General features: G+C 33.9%; 1 protein-coding gene across 3 annotated transcripts in view; it reads left to right on the top strand.

Annotated features, from left to right (window-relative positions):
* Positions 1-26,687, top strand: part of LOC145695073 (echinoderm microtubule-associated protein-like 2) — a 438,352-nt gene that overhangs the window by 236,730 nt on the left and 174,935 nt on the right. The window contains exon 1 of one of the 3 annotated variants that reach the window (XM_081771927.1): positions 20,334-20,367. The exons of the other annotated variants lie outside the window; for them this stretch is intronic. Coding sequence (XP_081628053.1) covers positions 20,349-20,367 — 19 coding nt within the window. The 5' untranslated portion in view covers positions 20,334-20,348. Of the gene's footprint in view, positions 1-20,333; positions 20,368-26,687 lie in introns of those variants that run through there. 3 annotated transcript variants of the gene reach the window in all.

The raw sequence follows: 26,687 nt of genomic DNA, 5'->3' as shown, positions 1-26,687 counted from the left end.
AATGAGGCATTCAAGGTGATAATTGAAATTGATAATGGACAAACATGATCGATATTGAAAGAAGTATTAAATTGCAATGCAAAATCCATTCGCCAGCACCTTCTTCACATATGAAAACGATATGAAGTGGGGAAATGGGTCCCACGCGAGTTGACTGTGGCTCCGAAAACGACAATCAGTGGTTGTGTTTCTTTGTTGTCTCGTCAGAGGAAGGAGCAATTTCTAGTCAGGATGTTGACACGCAATGATAACTGGGTTATTTACAGTATTGGTTCACGACATTATTGGTGATTGGTACTACATAAACCCACTCCGAAACAACCAAAACTACAATTGCATAGGGAATCATAGGCGTGAACTACTGCCACTTGGACAGACGGTTAGCAACTGTCCTGTGCTCGCCTGCAATCAATGCAACTGTATACTCACAGGAATTGAAAACTGTGGAGTCAATACATGAGAATCGCAGATGTGTTATTCTGCTTCAGAACGATGCGAAACCATATGTTAAAATTGCATCCTGGCTTAGTTGGGAAACACCAATGCAATCCCCGTGATTCATGGACATTTACAGTGCACAATAGAATTATCATTTGTTACATTCTTAAAGCAACTATCGTACAGGGAGAGGGTTCCAAACCCTCGTCGAGGGAATACATGTAGTGGATAATTTCTTTAGTTCACGTTCCGCCAAGTTCTACCATGTTAATGAGTATTGTATGATTGTTGGGGGCATGGTGGCTCAGTGGTAGAGCGCTCACCTCTGGCACTAGGGCTCCCTATCCAAGTAAATTCATAATGGACGACATCATGTCCATGGGGTTTCTAGGATCCTCCCGTTTCCTCCGACTTTCTCATTCCACCAACTATTTTATCATCATTCACCTTCATCAATCATTCGTCTCTATTATCCTAAAAGGCACAATCGTAAAACTAGAAATTTCATTTAATTTCATTTGTACGATTGTCAGGAAATATAACAGTTTTGTACAACAATATTTAGATTAACACTGTTCATTTAGTTTTACGGACGATGATTAATAGAGAGTAGACTTACTATCGCAAATCGAACCCGATATCACGTTTACTATGATGAAACTAAATACGGTTACTACTTGGGAGGAAATTCTTACAGAGAATCCACAACCTTTTTGCAGTTTTGTGAAAACTACTGTCTATTTCATTTTTATAGATCACTGACTTCAGGATTGATCATTGATTAAATGCGTTTCACTTATCTTTTTTCATTTAGTTTAACGTCCCATGATTATGTTCCGAGGCTAAGAGAGACGGCGAGAATGATAATGTACGAAATGGTGAAATGGAGACAGTGGGAGGAAACGGAAGAACTACAAGAAAATCTGCGCATATGTTGTTTGTTCACCATAAAATCACACTTAGCTACACCAGGGGTCGAACCAAGAACCCCGTTAGAGATGAACGATCTATCACTAAGGTACCGTGGTCCATTTTACTTATCTTCGTGGCGGCATATGATGCTTTTTCGACTTAGGAGAAACTTTTATTTTTATCCATTACTCTGAATACTTAATGCCGTATTTCGTATATGTAATGCACTATTTTGAATATTAAATGCATTATTCTTAATGTAGTATTTTGTTTACAGAGTGAAAGCGGTACTTCTACAGCTTCCACGGCGCCGGCATTTTAAAATAAAATGTAATTTCTAGTTTAACGTCTCACGATTATGTCGATTAGTCTAAGGGAGACGGAGGAAACGGAAGAATCTCCAGAAAATCCACGAACACGATGTTGACCACCATGAACTCACTTGGCCTGGGATCGAACCAAGGTTTCCTAGTACCAGAGGTGAATGCTTAACAATCTAATACTGCCTTTTGACGTGCTTGTTTAAGTATCTATAATTATTTATACGTATTACTTAATAATTAAAGCTTTCCATCATAATTACTGGAAAGCTTTTTGGAAATAAACTGGATTTTTTGGTGACTATTTTTGTAAACACAGGGATTTATAACATTGAAATAGATAGTAAGGTAATGTATAAGCCAATTTTTACAGACGTGACAATACATTATATTGGTGAGGTTTTAATCATTAAACTATTGCATGTCAATTATTGAAGTAATTATCCTATTGTAATTGAAGTAGAACATGGGAGGATTTTTGTATATCAGAATACCAATCACGAATTGTTTACTCACCAAGTGAGAACACCAATATATTTACTAAATTGCCATTGTAAACTGAATTTTTTAAAAAGGGAAAAACCAATGAGAAAAATAAGATTTAAGTAACAAGGCTGTTGGTGCTGCATCTCCATTTTCTCTTGTTGAGCGTGACTTAAAAGAAAGCATGGAATATGCCAAGGACAAACACTTCTGCGAATATCATCACTTTTGTGATATTACGTAAGCTCCGTATGCTGATTACCCAAACAGTCACACACAGATATTCAACTTCTCTTTACACTTCGTAGGCTGTGCGACTTGTTAACAATTGCAAATGATGCTGTGTAAGACTTTTCATGTGTTAATAGTCTTTTTTTAAGTTCTGAATTTCGTGATGTGGCGAAGCATGTCTCAAACATATTGTTATGTAGCATAGAAACTCTGCGGGAAAGAATCTTACGTGTCTAATTTTGATAGTAAGTAATTTTGACTTTGAAAGATTTAATGTAGTAGCCGTTTTACTTCACAGAAAACAGGAAATGCATGAAACTAAGATTTTAATGCGCCTGTATGTTTTCATACACTTTGGTACACTTTGATGCACTGATATATATCGCTAGAGAATAAGTTTAGGACAAAACCAGAAAGAGCACAATATGTTAAAAATACTATAGGAGATAAGAAATGTGTGTACTAAGTTTTTGTATTACACACTTTTCCCTCATACCTATTCTGTCTAGCAATACAAAACTTGGTACATACATTTCTTATCCCCTATAGTATTTTGGGATATACATTTGGATTGTGTGCTTTTACCCGGGGGAAGGGGCACTCGAGAGGGATCCAAAGTTGATGGGAGGGATTTCTGGAGAGAATTTTCCCGACATTCTCCCAATTTTCCCTGTTCAAGTACGTTATGGCCTCCAATACATAGTACCTCTAGAAAGCTTGTTTCATACTGAAGAGAATGAACTACAAAACATGACTTTCGAATGAACAGTGCTGATGCAATAGCTATTTTACTGCGAGCCTACTATTTTCTTTTTACTAACAGGGTTAGTGGGCCCCACGGACGTACTCCTTTGTCCATGGCACCTAATTTTTTTATGCATGAACATACGCTTGTTATGTTTATCGAATGGACTAGGTTTGATTCGGATATCCGTTCCTTGTAAGAAAATGTAACTACATTCTAGAAGTGAAATAACAACATTGATGTCTTACGGGGAGAGTGAAATTAGATATCTAAGAACAAGGTAATGCAGATATAATAGTATGACTTGATGTAGTTAAAAGTGGTACGGTAATGGACAGTAGCAAATCGTTCGAATGAAACGAAAATCGTTTAGATAAACGCAGCGTATTCTGAATATCTTGGCGCTTTCCTTCTGGTAATTGGGAATCACAAAGCGAAGAATATGGTTGTTTCACTGAGACGAAAAAAAAAAAAAAAAAAACCTGCTTGTAATGAAGTGGGAATAGTTCCCAGCAAGCTTCTGAAAGAGAAATGGTTATACTGGTAGAAATAACGTAAGATACTATAATACACATACACATTGATCACGGGACGAACAACCAAAATAGTGGTATAAAATTACGAAGAAACAGAAGAAATCATGGTGTTAGAGGAAACAGATACAAGTGTATTTACGTAGGCTAATCATCGTTAAAATACCAGAGAAAGATTATGACCCTTACTAAATTATTTTGAAAATGAAATGAAATATTTCAGATTAAGTCCTAGATAATCCCATTAGACTAAGGGAGACGGAAATATTTCAGATTAAGTCCTAGATAATCCCATTAGACTAAGGGAGACGGATGATTAAGGCAAATGGATAATGATGGAAGAATTGGTGGAATGATTATGTTGAAGAAAATCCACGGTTAAATTATTTTAAAAAATATAGCTATACAATAATGAAAGATACGTGCATACACAAACTCAGTTAATCAAAGTTAGGGAAAAATATTTATTCTATAGTTTTTCAGAAGTAAGATATATATAGTAGCGGCTCGTGAGGGTACATTTCATCGCTGCAAGTTAAGGGACAAATGCTTACTTAATGTCCTAAATATAATTTTTACCGGTGTTCCCTCACGAGACGTCACTGAGTATATGAGAAGTAAAAGTACAATTAAACGGGATTTAAACTACATGAGCTCGCAATGTAAATTGAACTCGGTTCTTTCACTTTGAAGCTTGATATGCTAACCCTTTAATCAAAATGGAGCTCCTTAAAAAAAAAAAAAAAAAAAAAAAAAAAAAGTTGTAGAAACTGTATATTGGATATGCTGCCACTCATAAAATTTAGACATGCCTATATTCCACCTCTTTCCCTTTGCTACGGCACTAGGTATATACATTTTCTATTACTTAATTTTTAACAATCAGCCTTTAGCGTTGAACATTGTTATTGGAGAACATTTTATGGACGAGCGAAGACCTTGTAACTACTAAACGGAAATACGAATTCGAATGATACCTATCATTTGGCAGTCACGCATTCAGTAAAACGAAGTCTACAGAGAACGAATGGGATGAGAGGGAAATTATTTTCTCTCGCTTGGTGTTGGACGTGAAAATCCTTGTTACGAAGCAAACACCGTCTGATCTGAAATGCGCGTATCCCTTGTTGTTCCATCACTACCACGGTTACTGCAGCTGTGTAAGGTATGGTGTCAATGCGGTATTCCACATCCAGGTCAATTTACCTCGCGTTAGCTGGAAGTTTGTTAAAGAAAAAAAAGCACTGAAAAAAATGCTATTGTAGAATTTTTTTGTTTTTGTCGCTGTCCTGTTTACAAATTGAAATTTTTACATATCTAACTTTTAACAAAAGAGACACTGACCAAAGCTTAAAATTTTACTTTATTTTAAATTATAATTTGTAACTGTTTCGGATATCTAGCATATCCTTCTTCAGACACGATCGAAATTAATCCAAAGCCATGAATAGTCTTAATATCTAACTTGTAAATGAAAGATTTGTCAGAACAATGACACAGTGAAAATGAATAACTGAGTTTTCATGATTGCAGATTTAAATTAATTTGCAGATATTTAAGTGGAACGAGAAGCATCAGGTTATATAAACGTTATACATATTATAACTTTTTTTTTTTTTTAGTAGCTATCAATTAAGCATTCCATTTGCAAATTGATTGAGATCTTTATTTGCAAATATTCCACATCTTTAAGTCTTCCTTCTGGAAAATTATTAGTTGTTATAATTAACTGTCACATTATATCTATATCTATCTATCTATCTATCTATCTATCTATATCTATATCTATATCTATATCTATCTATCTATCTATCTATCTATCTATCTATATATATATATATATATATATATATATATATATATATATATATATATATATATATATATATATATATATATATATATATATATATATATACAGCTGCGGATCCAGGATATAATCAAGCAAGGGGCTAAACCATAGTTTGCCGCTATATCCAGTGTAAAGAAAGTAGGATTGAAGCCCATTTTATCCAGTGTATACCTGAGTGTCAAGGCGAGGCTATAGTCCTTATAGCCCTCCCCATGAATCCGCGTCTGGATATCTGGATATATATATATATATATATATATATATATATATATATATATATATATATATATATATATATATATATATATATATATATATATATATATATATATATATATACCATGGTTAATTTTCGTCTGGCATGAATAGAATGTAAATGCATTAACTGATCAAGTGAATCTCTTTACTGCGTAGCATATTGTTAAGCATCAATGATTTTTCTAAAAAGATGCGTTTAAAAATACCAGTATTTGGGATGAATTCAAAAAGTTGTATTGCACAATCTCCAGTATATATTCCTCTAAAACTTCCAGACAAAAGACAGTTTAAGGAAACCAGTTAAAGATGAGTGTACAGTTCTTGGTCTCGGCTATTTCTGCTAATAATTTGTGTAATTGATTTTTCTTCTTATTTATTTAGTTATAAATATCTTAGGTAATCCTTAAATTCCTGTGGGCCGTAACGCTAGGAAATTTATACTTCTAGTTTTAGTATAACTTCTCTTTTAATTTATATATTGAAGTCATGGCGCTTTTGAAAATAGAATATAAGGTCAATGCCCTTACGCACAGCTGGTATCTTCGCGAACTGCCAAAATTTCTAAGTTTCCAAAGCAAATTTTCCTGTTTAGGAGATTGTTTTCTTTTTAATTACATTATACTTTTTCTGTACAGTATTGATGGTGAAGTTAGCACGATAGTTTAATATTAAGTGCCCGTAGTGATAAGAAAAATGAAACTATTGTCATTTCGGCAAGGGCATGCATGAAGTTTACACTTTTCATAATCTCTAGTGTAATAAGAGAAACAAATGTTAGATGTTCGTCCTCCGTAAGTGTAGAGGCCTAATTTCTGAAATTTCAACGGATACGGTCCAAATTTCCGAGCAGGCGTGAGTGAAAAAAGTCACAGGTTGGAATCCCATTGGCGACCATCCTGAGGCTTTCTAAAATTTTCGTAAGTCCTATTAAGTGAATGTTGAGATGGTAAGAGGCTTTTACCGAATTCCTTCCAAAATGAGTTCCATATAATTAACAATGAATCATAGGAACTTTGGAAGTGAATATTCGTAAATTTTAACGTCTTAAAAATTCCTTGTAAGGAGTAATTTTACACCGAGCTCCTGAACTAAGGATAGTTCGAAAATTGGAATTTTATCAAAAATGCTTCGCAGTTTATTTTGTTTATTCAGTATAGGTGTATCATAAATTACTATGGCATTGATGATCCACTTTACTCCTATGATATATAACTATTCATTAACCATGGAAACACTTTGTTTTAACGATAGTACAGCCAATACCAATACATGGGTTGAGCAAGTGGCAGTCTCCAGGCTATAAGAGGAAAGAATTTGGCCCTTGACCATAAGTAACATAGTTACTATTAAAATAATTATAATTACTTCTTTGATTCAAAATATTTAGAGATGATAGACCATCATTTTTTACGACACTACTAATATTGCAAAGCGCAATGCACTGTCATTGCTAAAATTGTCGCAGAGTAATTTATTTGTGTTGGATATGGAATTATCACTTACAATATTAGCCCCACAGATCAACGAAACTGCCCTGGTTCATCAGTATTGATTGGTATTTGGAGAGTTTCATTAGATGTTGATTTGATTCTGAGAAGTTATCACAATTAAACTAGAAAATTAGTGCGGTTCACGTATATTGTTTATTTCTCTTCTTTCTCAGTAAAATATCTGAAAGTCTAGTATGCCTATATTCCGTTCGGATACTGTCGAATAGTTATATTTTCAAAAGAAAGCTCTGGTTAAAAGAAAATCAAGAATACATTACCGCGTGTGAAAGGTCAGATTGAATGAAAGGGAACAAGTTTTAAAGGAAAGCAGGGAAAGTCTCTCATACTCCATTAGACGCTTTCATTCGCCACCCCAGAATGATCTTACCGATGGAAGCAGAACACCTGAAACCACTTTCCGAATCTAGTTTAGTCAATTAGAGTCCTCTGCGCTACGCGTTGTATAATTTATTTATTCTCCCTCTGGACCGAAAATCTTGTAAAAGCGTTGTCCCCTGCAACCCTTGCAAGGGCAGAAAGGTCAGGCGTGACATTACTTGTCCCATAATGTTAAATTTTGGATAAAATATTTACGTATTATGTTTCAGATTTGTTTGCTAGCAGTTTTTTTTTTTAAATAATTAACAATTCTTAACAGGGCGTCATGTTGTTCTCTCTTTTTTTAAAAATTGTTTCGAAAAATGATCATAAAACATTTTACAAAAGCAATCAACATAAAATAATTTATATATGTAATTGTTAGACATCGAATTTTTATGCAAATGCATATTTTCTTTGCTTTTATGCATCTTTGTTAAACTTGCTAGTGATTTCTAACAACAATAATACAGCTCAAATTTGAAGTTTTATAGTGCATATAAATGCATATTCCAAAGGCTAATGCATATATTACTGCATAAGAGCATATTCTGTAAGTTTTTATTTCAGACATATGCTTATAGCATGCAATAAATCCAGTTTTAGTTTGCATTTTCAATGCATTTAAATGTCTATGCAAAGGATGGCTTTTTGCATGGAAGGATGGAAGAATGCCTGGTTTATGGAGGACCAATATTGTTAGCGCCGATCAGCAAGAATAGACGCCTACAATTGTCAAAACGTTAACACTAGAACGGCGGCTGGGTCATTTTTGACCCATTTCAAACTTTACGTTTTAACAACTTTTCTATTTTCTTACGAATCGGATCGAACTTTTGTGACTTTTACTCATTCCCTTGAAGAAATATTTGTACTAAGTATCACTCTTATCCACACTTTGCCTTTTGAAATAACAAACAATTATACTAGAAAGGCGGCGTGGGTCAATTTTGACCCACCTCTTTTATTAGTGATATTTTGTTGCATTGTAGCAACACTGCTGGCTAGCGTCTTTATTTTGCGACCGTCCTTTCTCATAATACTCTCCCATTCCGCCTCATGTTCCAGACCAGCTTTTCAGCAATTTTGTCAGTTTAGTTGGAGTTAGTAATACTTTAGAAAGTATGTTGATTAGGAGAATCTCATTATTTTCGGACTGATGTGCTATTTCAAACACTCATTATGAGCAAGAATCTGATGACACTGGATGAAATACGTGCAAATTCCAATGACATAAGTGAGGCCGAGTCTGACGCTGAATGCCTTGATATTTCTTCAGATGAAGAGTACCTGCCGAATAACAACGAATATGATGATTCGGATGAAATATTGAAAGAGGAAGAAATAAACACAGAAAACCATACTTCTACAAATAAGCGTCGTAAAATTGGTAAGACTATTATTATTATTATTATTATTATTATTATTATTATTATTATTATTATTATTATTATTATTATTATTATTTTAACACAAATTATATGTCTTACATCCTAACAAAATATTCATAATATTTTCAATAATTTTAACAAAAAATTTCCAAACAATTTGCATGGTAATGTGAAAATATATAGCTAGTGTTTTTTTGTTGGTATCACTATGTTGAAATGTTTCATGGGAAGACGTTTATAGCACAAATAAATAGTAATAAATTGCCCACAGCCATATTCGATCCACTATTGGTTGAGGCCTCTCCCCGGAGGGAGGACTTGGTCTACTGCTCCCACGCTGACCAGACGGATTGGGACAAGGTTCCTATATACCAGACGGGTTGGGAGAAGAAAGCCGAAGCTCTCACTGTGATCGCCACTATATGACCGCCCCGCTGGTCTAGTGGTGAACATGGCTGAGTACGGATTGAGGGATCCCCAGTTCAATTTCCAGCGCTGCCAAGAATTCTTTGACTACTAGCCTGTGGAGTAATCAGAAATTTCAAAGCTACCGAAACCAAAAATTTTAGACGTCTAAATGGGAGACAACGAACTTTCTCTTATGTTTGTATAAATTATATTTCAACCAAAGAAGTAGAATCTCAAAGGTGTTTTTCGAAAGAAGAGGTAATTTACCAACTTTTCATGTCAGAGCTTTCATGATTAGAACCTAGCAAATCTTATTTATAAAACAATCACTCTATACTGACTTTTTCTGGTTTGAACTACTGCAAGTTTACGACTGTGTATGCTATTTTAGGTTATGTCAGGTTAAGTTTCCACAAATTCTAAATAGGGAGGGTGCGTATTACAACCGTATTAGTAAAATATTTTTTTGTGTAATACGTCACGGTTTTATTTGTGAACAATGTTTTTGTATGACACTTCGCCTTGTAGAGGGGTGACTGAACTTTGTTCTGTGTAAGACTGCTAGTTTAGATGTGTGTAGATTAGGTTAGTTTAGTTCAGTTACGTCATGCGCTTGAACAAACTAAGAATAATAACTATCTAGGAATTAAAATGATATATAACATTACTATATAATAAACTGACATTAAATAATATCATTCTAATAATATTGTATTCATAAAAAATAGCATGTTTCTTAAATTTGTATTATTGGCAAAAAACACATTTATCAATAAATAATAAGCTAGAGTTCAAAGAAGCTTTTTGTTTTATTGAATGAAAGTTACGTTTTATTATGCAATAATTGTTAGTGGTTTAGAATACAAATATTTAATAAAATTGGAATGGGTCATTTTTGACCCACTCCCGCCGTTCTAGAGAGTATCAAAAACCCCGCCGTTCTAGTGTTAAGAGAAATCTGAATTATTAAGACTCGTTTTAATATCGTGTCGAGATCAATTCAGAAACAAGAGATGCGAAAAATGTTGTACAGTAAATGCTTGTTCTAGTTGATGAAGTTCAGCAGGAGCTCCAGTCATTTCCTGATAAATATCGGTGCTCTGTGGGAAAGAAATTGACAGATGTTCTTGCCGGAAACTCCGAATACAAAACAATTGAAGCAAAGAAAAATACCTTCAAGGATTAGGTTTCAACTTGACAGAAAATATAGATACTAAACATTCTTCTCTATAAATATTGCCCAGTAGTATCTGTTATTAAGAGTCTGTTTTCTGGCTACAAACCTCACAAGCAGATACTAAAAGTATAAAGAAGCATCTCTTGATATACTGTCAGGGTAATTAAGGGAAGAAATAAATCTTTGAAAACTATCTATCTATCTTGGCAACGTATAGACAAGTGAGGCTTGTATTATTTCATGTAAAGCAAATGCACTCCAAAATGCAATTGTGAAGAAAAATTGCGACTTCGTGTTTTTATATCACTATGTCCATTTTAATCTCATAACATGTTTATGTTTTAAAACGTCGGGAACATACAAACTGTGTATACTATAAAAATAAATCCTGAAGGAAAGTCCCTGAAAGACAAAGTAGAAAAGTACATATTTGATGTTATATTTCACTTACAAAACTTTGTGACAACTTTGCTGCATGTTTGAAAATGTTCTTTATTGCATTGTTAGTGCATACAGTTAACAACATGGTTGTATGAATATTAAGTGCATAACAATGCGATATCTAGTGATTATATACTTCAGAGTTATTTCTACGTATAAATTTCCATAAGTATTTCCGAATGTACGTTTGACAATAGTGTTTCCTATGAGAGAATACTTGAGACTCTCTCTTATCGAAAAACTTCTGTGAAAGTGATGTCTTGTGTCGGGAGGTTTATCTGTTTTCATTGGTCTCTCGTCACAAAATTCTCTTCTCATCTGGGTAACCTTATTTGAAAGGCATAATTTGGTTCATTATTCATTTTGATACCAAGAGTGTATTTTATGATAAAAGTTACCATACATATTTATACATAACATTTTTGTATGATGGAGTTTTAAGGATATGGCTTGATTATATCTGAACACATGTCTGTCTACAAATTATCATTTATGATTTTGCTAGATAAGACTTGTTAATGCAGATATATACTGATAGTTTTTTTTTTTTTTTTTTTTTTGTATTATTGTTTCGTTTTTCCTCAACTCGTATTTGAAAACATTTATAAGCTCTTGTGAAAACTAATCTAATCAACAACATGAAAGAATATATCCATATAATTTACTTGTATTTTCAATATTTTAAAATATAAATAAAAACTGTTTCTTGTATTATTCTCTTGTAAGTTCTTTGTGAATTACAGTCCTATGAAAATAACTTCCTAAACAATTCCTCGAAAGAAAGAAAACAAAGTAGCATAGCACATTATCGCAACAACTGTAGAATGTGAGGCAGGAAAAAAAACATAAACCATTAAAAATATCTATAAACAATTTTACAACTTCAAATTCCTTTTCACTGCTATTTATAAGCATGTCATTTCGTTTAGCATTTTGATATATATGTCCGTAATATACACAGAGGGGAAAACTGAATGCCAATATTAATCCAAAGTGCGGATTTATGTTTTGAATTACAACTATGAAACTGAAAATTGAATTAAACAAAATTCCTATACAAATGTCTAGGTATTAGTATTTGAATTTGCTCTCAGTTTGACAGTGTCTGTTGAAAGAACATGTGCTGTCACAGCGCTTATCATTCACTTCCTGCTTCAGCGAGAAGAGAAAAAAATATGTGTGTCATGCTGATGGGTTTTCTATGAGTTCCATCACAGTCAGGCATCTGGCATGATGCTGAAGCACTTCTCTGATAGTCCTCCTGCTCTTTTTCCTCTTTCCATCCGTATCCATATGCTCCGGCTGACTTATCTCCAAAGTCTTTCTCTCAAGCATTGAAGATGCAAACCAATTTCCTTATAGGGAATATACTGGGAAATAATTTCTACTCATGCTAAGGATTTGAAAAAAATGTGCCCACGCTTGCATACGTTCCTATTTGCACTTTTTATTACTAATTTGAGAACGCTGAATCTAATAGAGTTATTTTCAAATATATCCGTCTATGAGATCACGAGAAAAACTTAAAAGTTCAGATCTAAATGCACATGAATACACGAAATTTAATGTAATTTTTCTTGTGGCTCCATGAACGGATATATTTTAGAATAGTTTGTGGATGTAGTACCTTCATATTAATGTAGAAAAGCGCGATTTAAAATTAATCCAGATGTGGGTACTTTTACCATTGGTATGAGGTGTAATTGTTTATCCTTAGAAATTTTGGAAATCGAAATAGCCTCGCAGTTGCTTATTCGCACTAGCAAGCTCAAATAAAGACAAAAAGAGAACACGATTTCCGAATATAAAGTGTACCAATATTACAGTACACTTTAAATATGCCTGTAATGTAACGAGAATAATAGGATTAAATAGATTTCTTGAAACAGAAGCTTAAAAGCTGGAAAATTTCAATAAAATTTAAATATTCTGCTAACTAATCTAGGAATATAACATTTAATTGGAAATGTAATGGGAATGTACAAATGCGGTTAAATTACAGGAGTTGAAATACACATATCACTGAAGGGTGCCATATATATTGCAAAAGAATTCGAACACCGAAGATAGTGCTGAGGCATTAAATGAATTTGTTTACAAGTTAGTCATTTTCTAAAATATATAATACACGAGTACTGAAAGTACAATGATTAAATAGTATGGATTCTGACCGCACAAGAGAACGAAGATCATTAGTTGGTTACCAACCATTTTTTCCCGCATATTAGTTATAAAGAAATTTCATATCACAATTGTCCATTCCTCTGATTAAGTTATATGAAGTTTTCTAAACTCATTAATGCTTATAAATGTTTTGTTAGATTTGTTAAATGGTATAGGTATTGAGAAAGTAGCCTAGTAGATAATATCTTGATCATTTACAACAACTATACCCAGTGGCGGCGTTTGGACGTTGAAAGTGGGGGGGGGGGGCAAGACATGATCTGAATGTTTGTATATCAGTGTTAGTTTACCTGGTTGATGCTAACACTTTGACGAAAGGTTGTATAACTAATAGGATACTATCTTTTTCAGTTAAAATACCGTATATCGTATTTCATATTTTATTAAGTAAATTGACAAGAGCAACGGAAGTAGGTACTAACCCTTTGTATTGTTAAACAACGAAAGTGTAAGAGGTTTGATTTCTTGCTCATGAACATCTTAAAATTCTGTCTGGAAAATTGTGTGATCTTATTATTTAATAACAAATTTGCAAAACAAATAAATAGAAAAGATAATATTAATCACAGTAATGAATAAGGAGGCTTGTTTTGCAAAAGTTACATTGAAACCGGGAAATAATGAACAACTTATTTTTAATTCCACACATGCTATGAAATGTATGTTATTACTCTTAAAAAGACAGTAAATACTACAAGCGTATGCTACGACATTTAAAGAAACACTTTTGTAGCTTTCCGAAACATGTTCGTTGCCATTAGGTGCAGTTTTCACTTTCTTGGAATACATCTAAACTCAACAATACTTAGAATCACTCCAGTTATACGAAATAATTCTGAAACCTAGAATTATGTTGAATTCATTAAATTTAATTATATATACACTCGTACACCCCTAAACACCCTACTTCACTCGTATATCACACTGCAAAACAATGGAAAAGGTAGAAGTTGTTTCTTATTGTTCTGTTTTTATTCAATATTCCTTACTACGTATTAGAAAACAGAAAATACATTTTAGGAACTGTCAATTTTTATGCAATTAAAGAATAACTTGTGAAATACTTTTTTTTTTTTTTTTGACGAAATGTTATCCCAATTAGTTTCAAAGCGGCTGAATAACGTTGTAAGTAAGAAATGAAAGTACGCTGCAATTATTGCCCTCCAATAGGTTAAATTTTGGACCATTTTCCGTGGCCATTAAAACTCAATTCCTGTAGCTTTCTTAACACCACGAGAAGAGAAATAACTAATACGTACTCTTGCAACGCCAAATATATGGCATCTTTCTTTTCTATGAACCAGTAATATATACAATAACTTCACATTTCCAAGTGAAACTATATACATCAATGAGTCACTTCAGAAAAGTGGGGGGGGGGGCAACTGCCCCCCTTTTCCCCCCCTAATCGCCGCCCATGACTATACCATCTATAGAGTCTTCTGTCCATTTACAATACTTATACCATCTATAGAATCTTCTGTCCATTTACAACTATACCATCTATAGAGTATTCTGTCCATTTACAACAATTATACCATCTATACAGTGTTCTATCCATTTACAACATCTATACCATGTATTCCACCTAAATAAAATTCCTTAATGTTCACTTGTGATTATTGATTTAATATTCGTATAGGTCGTATGTAGTCATACATCTGACAATGTAAAACCGGACGTCAACAGGGCCGTTTCGAGCATAAAGCGATCTTCTTTGTGTGGTGGAACTACGAGGAGGTTATTTACTTTGATTTCGTTCCTAACGGTCATATAATCATTGTCTATCTTTATTCCGAAGAGCTGGAGCGAATGTATGCTGCACTACATCCAAAATATCGAGCATTGGTGAATTGAAAGCAAGGCCTGTTGCAACAGGAAAACGTAAGACTACTTTCAGTTCGAAAAATGCAACAAATGTCAGGAATTTGATGGCATCGATCTGAGCCACATTTGGCATATAGTTCTGATCTTGCCCCATCGGGTTACTACATGTTGTAGTCCGTGGCGAATTTCCTAAAATCATGACGTATTACTAACGAGCAGGAAGTGGAAACAGTAGTGATTGACTTCTTTGCCTTTAAGGTCTAGTGATGCGCACGAGACGAGTCGAGACAGGATTTTCCTGACAAAATTCGAGTCGAGACACGGCTCTTCCAATAGAGAGTATACATTTTTCGAGTCTAGATATCACTTTTACAGCACATTTTCGAGACGAGACAGCCACAAATCTTGTCTCGTGCGCATCCCTACTAAGGACAAGACATAGTACCGACGAACTGGAAGAAAGATAGCTACAGACAGTCCAGCTCAAGGAGCTATACTTTAAGAATACGCGACAAAACGTACCACCGACAAAACGTACCACTTACCCTTAGGGCTACTTGTGAAGGATTTTCTAAAATCACTTTAAATAATGACAAGCGACAAAACGTACCACTTGCCTGGAGGGCTACTTGCGAAGAGTCTTCCAATCAGCCATCAAATAATGTCAGGCGACAAAACGTACCACTTGATAGGACGGTATATAAGTATATATATATATCGGCCAAAATAAGAAGGGGCCAGGGTAAGTTGAACAGATTGGTGCTGAGAAAAGTAACGATGCAAGACCAAGACTACGACTAAGGCTAAGACTAAGACCATGTCTGCAAGATTCTCACAACACCAAGACCATACCTGCAAGATTCTCGCCAGACCAAGACCAGCAAGAATCTTGCATATACAATATTTGAATATTTGCTGATTTCCATCACACTTTATCCAGGCTTTGGACCAGAGACGGATAGGCATTATTAGAGGGGCGCGGGCGCTTTCTCCCACAAGGGTCACCAGCATCTCAATGTCACAAATCAAGTTCCACAGTTTTCTTTCTACAGTAAGTCAATAGTATTAACAATTGACAATTAAAACCTGATATTCTTTCATCAGTATATTATTCTAAATTGTTCAAAATATTATATGAAGTTTAAGGAGAACGTATACTATATTACAAAATTAGCAGATATTTTAGTGTACTAGTTTTTGATGCTACTGTATCTATCACTTTTGCATTCGAAATATTTTTTAACAAATCTTTTTCAATAGACATCAACATAAATGTTTTCAAATGTTCCTGAGACAAGGTAATCGTTAGCCTATTTTTAATGTATTTCAGTTTATTTCAGTTTTGAAAAATTTCTTTCACATGTTACCTGAGTTACGGACAAGTCAATAAAAATCTGTATGCTGGAAACCTGGATAAGTATTACTGCAAAATTAAAAAGCAGCACATTGGACAATTTTGCAACACGTTTTGCATTCGCTTTCCTTGTAAACAAATGTATTTTCTCCTAATTCTGAATCACTTGCACCATCAGCACAGTCATTTTTTCTCGGTTGTGCTCGTCATCAAAACTGACTTTCAAGGATATCCACGTCCTTCAAAAGTCCAAGAGAATACATTTATAGTATCCTTGGAAACTTTTTAACTGAAGTTTTTCAGGAAATATGTAAGTTTATCGAAAGGCACGTCTGGAAGTTCTGTTACTTTACTTGGTTGAAGTGTCTAGGGTCCAAATAATCCATAAAGTACATTGCTTCTTGAATCTTGAAGAAATACTCGAAGCTACCATGTCCAATATTTTGTTGAATGTTTCGATGCGGTGCCTGGTCATTGGATAGAAGCAGCTTCATCTTCATATTCACAGGAAAATCTTTGTCCATCTCTGAAGGCGAATTGTCGACAGGTCAATAGAAAAAAAAATCACGTTCTAAGTCTTCAAACCCATTTTGCAAGGCTTAATGCTGCATTCTTAACGGATTCAAAGTCATCTCTCTACTCTTTCACTTGGAACAGAGTAGTCTGCACCATCCAATAGGACTACACTAGCAGCACCCTCTATTTGGAGATAGTTTGACAGAGGGATCGTCACTTGAAATATCTTAAGGAACGTTCATGCTGTCCGAGTTGTTTTGAACTTGAGATGATCTTTTATATATCCTTTCGCTTTACACCTAGCTTTTGGTTTGATATTTTCTGTAGAAGCAATTTTCTTAATTATTAAGGTCAACTCTATATACAAAGCATTTTCTGGGTTCGAAAAATGAGAAAACTTTTTCTGAAAAACAGTGTGTTTTCTACCATCTTGTTTCCGCAATAACTGTAAGACGCCTTTAACATTTGATCTTCCAAATGTCCATTCGCTGATAAGACTCAAGCATAAATATCGCACAGTGATTCAGCAGAACAATGACACAGAATCCATGCAATTTTTTGTCAGATCACATATGACATGATTGAGCATATGAGCGTAACACCACACGTGTAACTGAGTTTCTTAGTGGTTAAGCGGTTAGCGTATGCGCCTTTGTCGTGGGAGACCCGGGTTCGATTCCTGGCGGGAGCTCATTTGCTTCGGATTTCCCGTAAATCAGTATGTCTCGTCTCATATAGCCTCACTGCTAAAAGGGCCGTTAAACTCAAAATCAACTGAATCACAAGTGTAACTGATCATAGGTGAATTGAAAAAAAATCAAATATTGTCCTTGCATGTTACTTGAGCCATTGGTTGGATTTCCAATACACTTCTTAATATCAAGGTTCAACTTCTGCAGAATTTCCAGCAGTAAACCGCAAGGACACTGGCCTGTGGTAGATATGCATTTTACAATGACAACAATACTTTGTTTAACAACCATTTTAACAACATACCGTAAAACAACACAACACTGGCCTGAAACTACTATATCTTGAGTAGTGTCTAACAGAACAGAAAATATTGAAGCTTGAGAGACTTCTTTCGAAATATCTTCTCTGATAAGTGTTGATAGCATTCAAAACATAATTCACCGTGTTTAGTAAAAGTTATACGACCACTATCCTGCTTACTTCCTCGTATATGACTCTTCTCGGTGACCTTATCTAAATTACTTTTAAGCGGAAGATCAAATTTGCTTAAGAAAGGAATAATATCCAAAAAGTTTCCATGATCTATAGCTGTGTCTTTTAGTTTATAGGCTGCTACATTTCCTCTGTAAATGAGCCCTCTTTTACCAATGAGTTTCTGCACTTTGACAACTTGATACATTACCTGTCTGTTCTTCTCAACCTTATACTGCCGTTGTTTTACCTGTTCATGAGGAAGTAGTTTCTTAACATTATGTTCTCTGTTGTTAGATATGTAAGCACCCACATTGGTCTAATGTATTTTGGAAGACTCGTGTTCTCTTACTCGCTGATAAACGTGTTTAATGTTACGTTTGTCACGTACAGAACCTTTAAGAGAAGTTTGTTCGATCTGGAGAATAATCTGTGAACACTCTGAAAAAAAATGCTTGAAGTGGTACGTTTTGTCGCGGATTAAATATCCGAAATGTTTTAATTAGTCCAAGACAGGTTGTAATTTATATAAGTGGTACGTTTTGTCGTGGAATAAATATCAGAAATGCTTTAATTAATCCATGACAGGTTGTCATTTATGACAGGTCGTCAAAAGTGGTACGTTTTGTCGCGAAAATTCAAGTGGTACGTTTTGTCGCTGGTACGTTTTGTCGGGACACCATACTTTAAATGTTAACGTGTTTTCATTGTATTATAATGAATACAGGTATGTTGTGTACCAGAATGTTGCAAAACTTATGACAACCTTGTTACTATACTATTATACTACTAATTGTTACTATTATTTTAATATGTCAGTTTAATAATGTTTGATGGTTTGTAAAAGTGCTCCTGTAAACTTGTAACTTTTTAATAAAATGAGCCATTAATGTCTAGGCATTAGATTTATTTTGATAGATATCGTGATAATTAGAGAATGAAAAAGTATAGATATTCAACTCTAGTGTGAATTATTTTTAATAAATTAGTGTATTTGTATATAGTGTAGTCATACAACAGTCAATAGTAGAGAGTTAATCTCATGAATCGTGATCTGAGTTCAATAACAGTTTGCGTCGGGCGGACCCTTTTCTTCTTGATTATATCAACGGTCAGTGGTCTCGTCTAAACTTTCTTGTATTTTCCATTAATTTGCATTCAGAAATACAATAGTACATTAAAAAGTTAACAAAATGCAAATTTTATTAATTTTTAATTTTAATTAAGGAATTTTGTGTGTTGTAGTTCCAGTTTCAAGATTTGTCAGAAAGCTATAAGCTATCTCCCAGTTATTTTTGACGATTGTAACTAGATTGCTCTCTCGGTCAATTGGTATACTTCTTTCCAGATATTTATTCCGTCACACTCTCGGCCACGAGCGGTAAAGGACTATATTCGTATTATCAGTGACTTTCGTATGTAACTATAAACAAAGATGACCCTTGATACAGTGAGAGCACCATCTGTTATTCGCTCACTTTCCTCTTGACAAATACATAACAAGAAAAACTTGTGTGTAGATTTTTATTCTTTGAAATGTTCGCATCAACTGACTTTGAACACGATTACTCTTCATCAAGTTGATTCTGTGTTCACGTGTTATATGCTCTTGCATCACAGCGGTTGGTATGATATTCGAATGGGCAACAGTAATAAAATAGTCATGAGACATTGTCAGTATTATAGGAATAGCCGCTCACCCTATTCATCACTAGCACCGCCTATCACCTGCTGAAACACGTTCGTGTTCATAGTGAATATATATTTTATCGAATGAGTAAGTTGGTAGAGTATAGCACTGAACGGAACAGCTGTCTTTGGTATAGTCACGAGATATCCCTCGGCTTTGATGAAGAACACATTGCCCCATGTGTGGGAGAGCTATACTCTGATTAATGAAGTGACTGTTATAATCAAACAACTCAAGCTCCACCCATTCAAAACGGAAGGTTACGTGTGTGGTTGATTCGATTCGCGTAAGTGTCAGTGACAAGAGTGATGATGAGAATTAAACAGGCAAAAAACATTTCACTGTTTATTTATTTCTAAGTGATGTGTTATAGTGTCAGTGTATTTTCCTTTTTTTCTCTCTTTCTCTGTATTTATTTAGTGAAAACAGTGTCAAGGTGAAATTCCATGCATGCATGGCAGATTGCTGTAGTTGAACCTGCAAATTAAGAGTTGAAGAATTAATTTTTAAAAGCTATGTCTTGCGTCTTACTAAAATTACGAAGATAGAATTTATTATGTACCCAACTTCACCAGGTAGGCTATAAAATGTTCAGTATTTACATTTTAAAAGGATTTTCACTGATCTTTGCAACGATATTACAATTTTCAGGTACTGACAAAGAAACACTGTTCCCTCAAGTGTAATATTAAGTATTTGAATTTACATTGATAAAAATATGGATATGTGTAAATCCGAAACAAAAATTCAATATGTATTAATAATACAAAACTAGCCAAAGCAACAAACTTAGTAATAAAACTTAGGTAACAGTTTCGACAATTTAACATTAGTTAACGAATACGAATAATATACGATGGCTAATGAATACGAATAATATACAACAACAAATAAATAAATATGTGTTTTCGTTCATTTAATTCTTCGAAATATCTCAATATTTCTGAACGCGTTAAAATTCGAAACTATAGCGACAGTTAATTGTCTCTTAGGTATTGCCATTCATATATAAACTGTGATAATACGTGAAATAGTGAATTACTTATATATTTTATACATAATTATTTGGATGTGTCATTGAGTATACCGGTAATAAATACTGTGGTTACAGTAACCGTTAATAAGTAACTCATCAATACGTATGTCAAATTGAAATTTTGAACTTATTGCAGAATAATAAGAGGAATATGAACACGAGTTGGTAAATATACCTATAGGCTTATGTTTATACGTATGTTTGTTTTATTACAAAGTTATCTTAGAAGTGTGGAGGGATGTAACTGTGTACTCAAAGGTAGAGTTTCCTGATTGGAATCCTTTCTTTCTGCTAGATATTATGGACAAAATATACATTTACCATATTAAGTTATGAATAAAAATCACCCTCATTAGCTTGTGTCGGATGTGTTGGCGAAACTGTTACACGTTAATAATTTTTACGATAAACGTATTGTTTTGCTCAGCGAGTAATTTAAACCAAATTTACGTACACTAAAAGCATAGCTTGAACAATGGAAAACACCTTAAGCTATAGGTACAGGTCTCATATAGCCTCGCTGCTAAAAGGGATGCTAAACTGAAAATCATATCAGTCAAATCGCACCCAATCAATGCTTTGAACCTTAGTGCCACAAAAAAACTTTTTTGTGCGTTTTACAAAAGCATTGTTTAGTTTTCAATTCTTCTTCTTCTTCTTCTTCTTCTTCTTATTATTATTATTATTATTATTATTATTATTATTATTATTATTATTATTATTATTATTATTATTATTATTATTATTATTATAAATAATATCACATGCAATCAGACATTGAAGTCAATCGTAGTTTTACAATGTGAAACGAAACTTAATCAGAAGAACTCCTGGATTTTATACTGTACTTGCCAACTCCAGAGCATTTCTGGTTGCATTAGTTAGTAAAGAACCTCAAAATTTTACAATAGTACGATAAACTGGAGTGAAAATATTGTAGTCATCATGTTTACGTATATTTGCAAAATTTCGGAGCTCTAGTTATTACTGAAGTGCGCAGGATTTGAATCAGTGAAGGAACTGGGGGGGGGGGGGATTTTCCCTTTCATCAAGTAATTTCCTCTGCTCGTCAAAGAAGAATTTCTTCCTTGCCAGGGAAATACAGTATTGACTTCCACAGCAAGCATATCGTTGGTGCGTCTTGAAAAACCGCTGTGTACAGAACTGGCAACTTTCCAGAAGAAGAATGTGCTTTTTCATCATTTACATTATTGACAAGTGTAATTTTTGTTTCCTTATTATGAGAAATATATTAATAATTCCCATATAGGAATACGAAATACGTCTTTTTACTCGTATTGTAGTATATAACTCATTTTCGATCGGAAGACGTCTTCTAAGGCATGGTAACGATATCTGGAATACTTTTCCCCTTCTAAAAAGCTTCATTCGAACCCTGAAATCATGCGCGCCGACTACGTGGGTGCTCCGGGGCTCCGGCATCCACACAAATGATCACGTGGGTGCGCCGCACCCACAAGATTTTTAGTTTGGACCCGGGTTTGAACTCATTTCTCTTGCGTTTAAGTCATCCGTGTTACCGACTAAGCTAGAGCAGGCCCAACTTATCCTTACAGTACCGGTATAGTTTACAATATCAGACCATCCCCCTTTATGGCAGTGTTTATAAAATATTTTAACTAAAAATAAATCAAATATCGAGACTTCTCTGAAAACATATAACATATCCCGCAATTGATATGCACCCACAGAAATTTTGGAAAGTCGGCGCCGTTGCCTGAAATTGCGTGGAAATAAAATTAGATTTCTTTCTAACAAGAAGAAGAAGGAAAGAAGAGAAAACCGAACAGGGTAGTGACATAATAAAAGGCATTGTAATAAAAATCGGAAAAATAACAAATGCTAACTAAATTCTTGTAAAGCTACGGGGAAGAAGTAACGTAACAATTACTTGTTGCCAATAACAGAACAATCAAAATCAAAATCAAACATCGAAATTGACTTGTAGATGTATTACTATAACCAGAAATAAGGAACTTCAAATTATTGCAAAATATTGTATTCTTCATCATTTTTACACCGAGAATAAGACATGGTTAGACTGAGGTTTAGCGTCCCTCCCAGAACCGAGGCTGTATGAGAGATGATCTACAGTTTAAAGTGGAATCCGGTTCACTGTAATGCTTTGAAATTTGTAAAGGCTCTTCAACCGGGAATCGAAACTAGGATCCCGTATACCAAAGGATCTCTCGCTAGCCAGAGAATGAGATGTGGATTACAGTTTAATATGGAATCCGAATCTCGTGAGCTTCCACAGGAATTATTCCAAAAGGCGTACTTAAATATGATATACAACTGTATTGTTATAAATAATACTAATAATAATAGGCCTAATAATATTAATAATCAGTATTCCGTCAATACTTAGGTTTACACTTCTTATCAGATAAAGCCATACCATAACCGTTTGGAAACATACCGTTCAAAAGTTTAGAATTTATAGTAAATAGACGGGAATGAGAATTTGTGACGTTAAATGAAATATTTTTCTTTCATTCCTTCGAATCCTCGAAAAAAAAATCTAGCTCAATGTTTTTCTTTTTTCTTTTCTTTTCTTTTTCTTTTTTGCTTTTTCCGTAGAAATTCTCTTATAAAAGATAGTAAGGGAACAATATCTTGCAGATATTTCTTTTCATTATTTTTTCCAAGCCCACATGTAAATTTAAAAGCAAATTAAAATAGCATTCCTGTATAGTTGTTAAGTGAGATATAGAGAAAGCGCTGCTATGAATTAATTCAAGGAGATAGTCCTTGTAGGTAATTTTATCAAGTACGTAAATCTGAAATTCAACGAGGCTGTTACCATTACAAGTTGTGTTTTGTTCCCGCAGTTTTGTACCAATTTAGTATTTGAAAGTTTGCCAAATCTTATTCCGCTTGAATTCTTCCGTTGATCTTCCACATAATCCTGTATCATTTTTCTTCTTCTTAATTTTCTTCTTTTATTTTTTCCAATAATTCTAAATTATGTGTTTAAATTGAAAATGGGGAAAGAGATGATACAGAAATAAGAAATATTAGGAATAATGTATACGATTAGAAACTTAAACTTAGGATTATTAGCCTTAACTTACACAGTTTATTCACTGCATTTCTTCCAATATGTTACATTTTTTTTTTTTTTTTTTTCAAAAATAAACTAACTAAACTCCACGACGATGCAGCTCATACAGGTCTATGGTCAGTCTGACTGCTTTTAGTTGAGTGATAAGCGATCAAAATATTTCTTTTAGTGCTATTATTTCAGGTTTTCTGAATGGAATTTGTTACCTCTTAAACTGAGCAGCTTCTCAGTCTCATCGTGTCGTTGAATCAACACGGGGAAGCTTTTGTCCGCACTGGTAATTAGTTTGCCCACGAGACGAGAAATGCTTTTCTAATTTGAGACGAGAAATGCTTTTCTAATTTGAGACGAGGAATGCTTTTCTAATTTGAGACGAGGAATGCTTTTCTAATTCGAGACGAGGAATGCTTTTCTAATTTGAGACGAGAAATGCTTTTCTAATTTGAGACGAGGAATGCTTTTCTAATTTGAGACGAGAAATTTTTCGAGTCTCGTGAACAACACTAGTTCACCCACACTATTTTAGTGTTGTGTGATTCCTAGTATAAAAACAATAAATTAATAAACTGTTTTTACGAATATAGTGAAGAGGATTCATAGACATTTAAAGCTAAGCAAATCATTTCATAATATACTTTAATAATAAATTATGGTTTAAATGATGTTATATCACACTCTTTGTGGAACTCTGAGCGGTTAGCGTACGCGCCCTTGGCGCGGGAGACCCGGGTTCGATTCCCGGCGGAAGCTCATGTGGTTCGGATTCCACGTTAATCAGTAGGTCCACGTCTCACATAGCCTCGCTGCTGAAAGGGACGCTAAACTGAAATTCCACTCAACTCTTTGTGGAACTCTTGTTACGCGGAAGGATTCTCTTAAATTTTTGGTGAAATTAAGAATAAAAATCAGGTCATAAATTTTATACATAAATTCATAAGAAAAATGTAATTTATACAATTGAACTTTTACGATATCAGTTAGGGAAATATTAGGTTTCTTTCTTTACAAATTGACGCAGCAGTGACGTGCACAGAATTTCATCAAAGGGGGAGATAAACACGCAAGCTAATATTGTTTCAGGGCACGTGCGATTTTATATTATCTTAATGTGGTAAATTCTTGTTCAAAGCAGAAGGGAGGGTGAACAGGAGAAACCCGAAAGTTCTGAAACTATACAATTTTAATTTTTACAGATAAGACTTCCCTTGTAAGCTGGCATTGATTCGGCTCAATATTAAGCATTCTTAAAACGGAAATGTCTTTCAAAATGTTTGTATTTTTCCATTTCAGATACAAACATAGTCGATAAATAGCCTACTGTAATCATGTGATGTCAGATTGTTTGAGAGATGGCATACGTTTTTTTTTTTTTTAATTAAACTTTGGTAACTTAAAAAAATAAACTTAAAAGATCAAAGAACTCTAATCAATCTTTATAGAGGATTCCGATTTAGTCCTGAAAAAAAACTCTCATAGAGAAATGCAATCTAATTTTCTACGATTGCGGACAGTGGTGGCGATTGGACGTTAAAAGATCTGAATATTTGTATATCAATGTTAGTTTTCCTGGTTGTTTCTAACTCTTTGTTAGTTTTCCTGATTGTTTCTAACTCTTTGTTAATTTTCCTGGTTGTTTCTAACTCTTTGTTAGTTTTCCTGGTTGTTTCTAACACTTTGTTTGACTGAAGTTTGTATAACTAATAGAATACTATCTTTTTTAGTTAAAATACCGTATATTGTATTTCATGTTTTATTAAGTAAATTGACAAGAGCAACGCAAGTAGGTACTAACCCTTTGTACTCTTAAACAACGAAGGTGTAAGAAGGGATTTTATTCCTTGCTCATGAACATCTTAAAATTCTGTGTGGAAAATTGTGCGATCAGATTATTTAATAACAAATTTGCAAAACAAAGAAATAGAAAGGATAATATTAATCATAGTAATGAATATTGAGGTTTGTTTCTAGTTTATATTGAAACTAGGGATTAATGAACAACTTATATTTTTAATTCATATTGAAACTACATACCTTAAGGGGTCACTTCAAAAAAGTGAGAAGGCCCCCTAATCACCGACCCTGTTTGCAGACAACTAATTTTAAAATGCTTGTGCATGCATAAAGCTTCCTTAAATACGGAGCAAATACAAAGCATAATACAATACTGAAGAAATCAGTGGCGAGTCTTGAGGGAAATAACATCGTTAAAAATTAAGATGTTATCGCCTCAAACTAAGGGAAACAAATGTTTCGTTATGTGTTCAGGAATTAATGCGTTAGGAAAGTTGTCTTCCTTTAATTGGAAGGCATAAATTTTTAATTTTTTACCAACGTGGCTTCCTTGAAGAGCCGCCATTGAAGTAAATGTTTTAATTTGATTTGAAAACAATATGTCTAGGTAATTTGTTTTAGTTCTTCGTTCTTTTTATTGTTTCGGGTTTCTTCTCATGGATTTTCATTTTGTGGAAAAATAAGGAAGAAATATTCCTGTTCTTCTGACCTTGTATTAGTTGAGGCGAAAGCTGGGAACAGCTGCAGTTATCAAATTTCCATCAACATTTCAGGATATTGTGTTTCTCTATCCATTATATTTTTCTCACACAATTTAAGAACACACCTTTCATACCAAGTTTCTCTTCTGAAAGAAAGAAAAAAAGTGTTTTGTATTATTTATTACCTAGTAAATTATGATTTAGCTCAAAAAGTAATTCATCCCAAGGTTGCAAGTATTTCCGTTTATCACTAATGTCTGGTCAAGGTCAAACACGATTTAG

This window comes from Thermobia domestica, chromosome 9 (assembly GCF_964235325.1).
Source record: "Thermobia domestica chromosome 9, izTheDome1.hap1.1, whole genome shotgun sequence".
In the NCBI taxonomy this organism is placed as follows: Eukaryota; Metazoa; Arthropoda; class Insecta; order Zygentoma; family Lepismatidae; genus Thermobia; species Thermobia domestica.
Note: the sequence above shows the minus strand (reverse complement) of the source record. Positions and strands in the feature narration are given on the sequence as shown.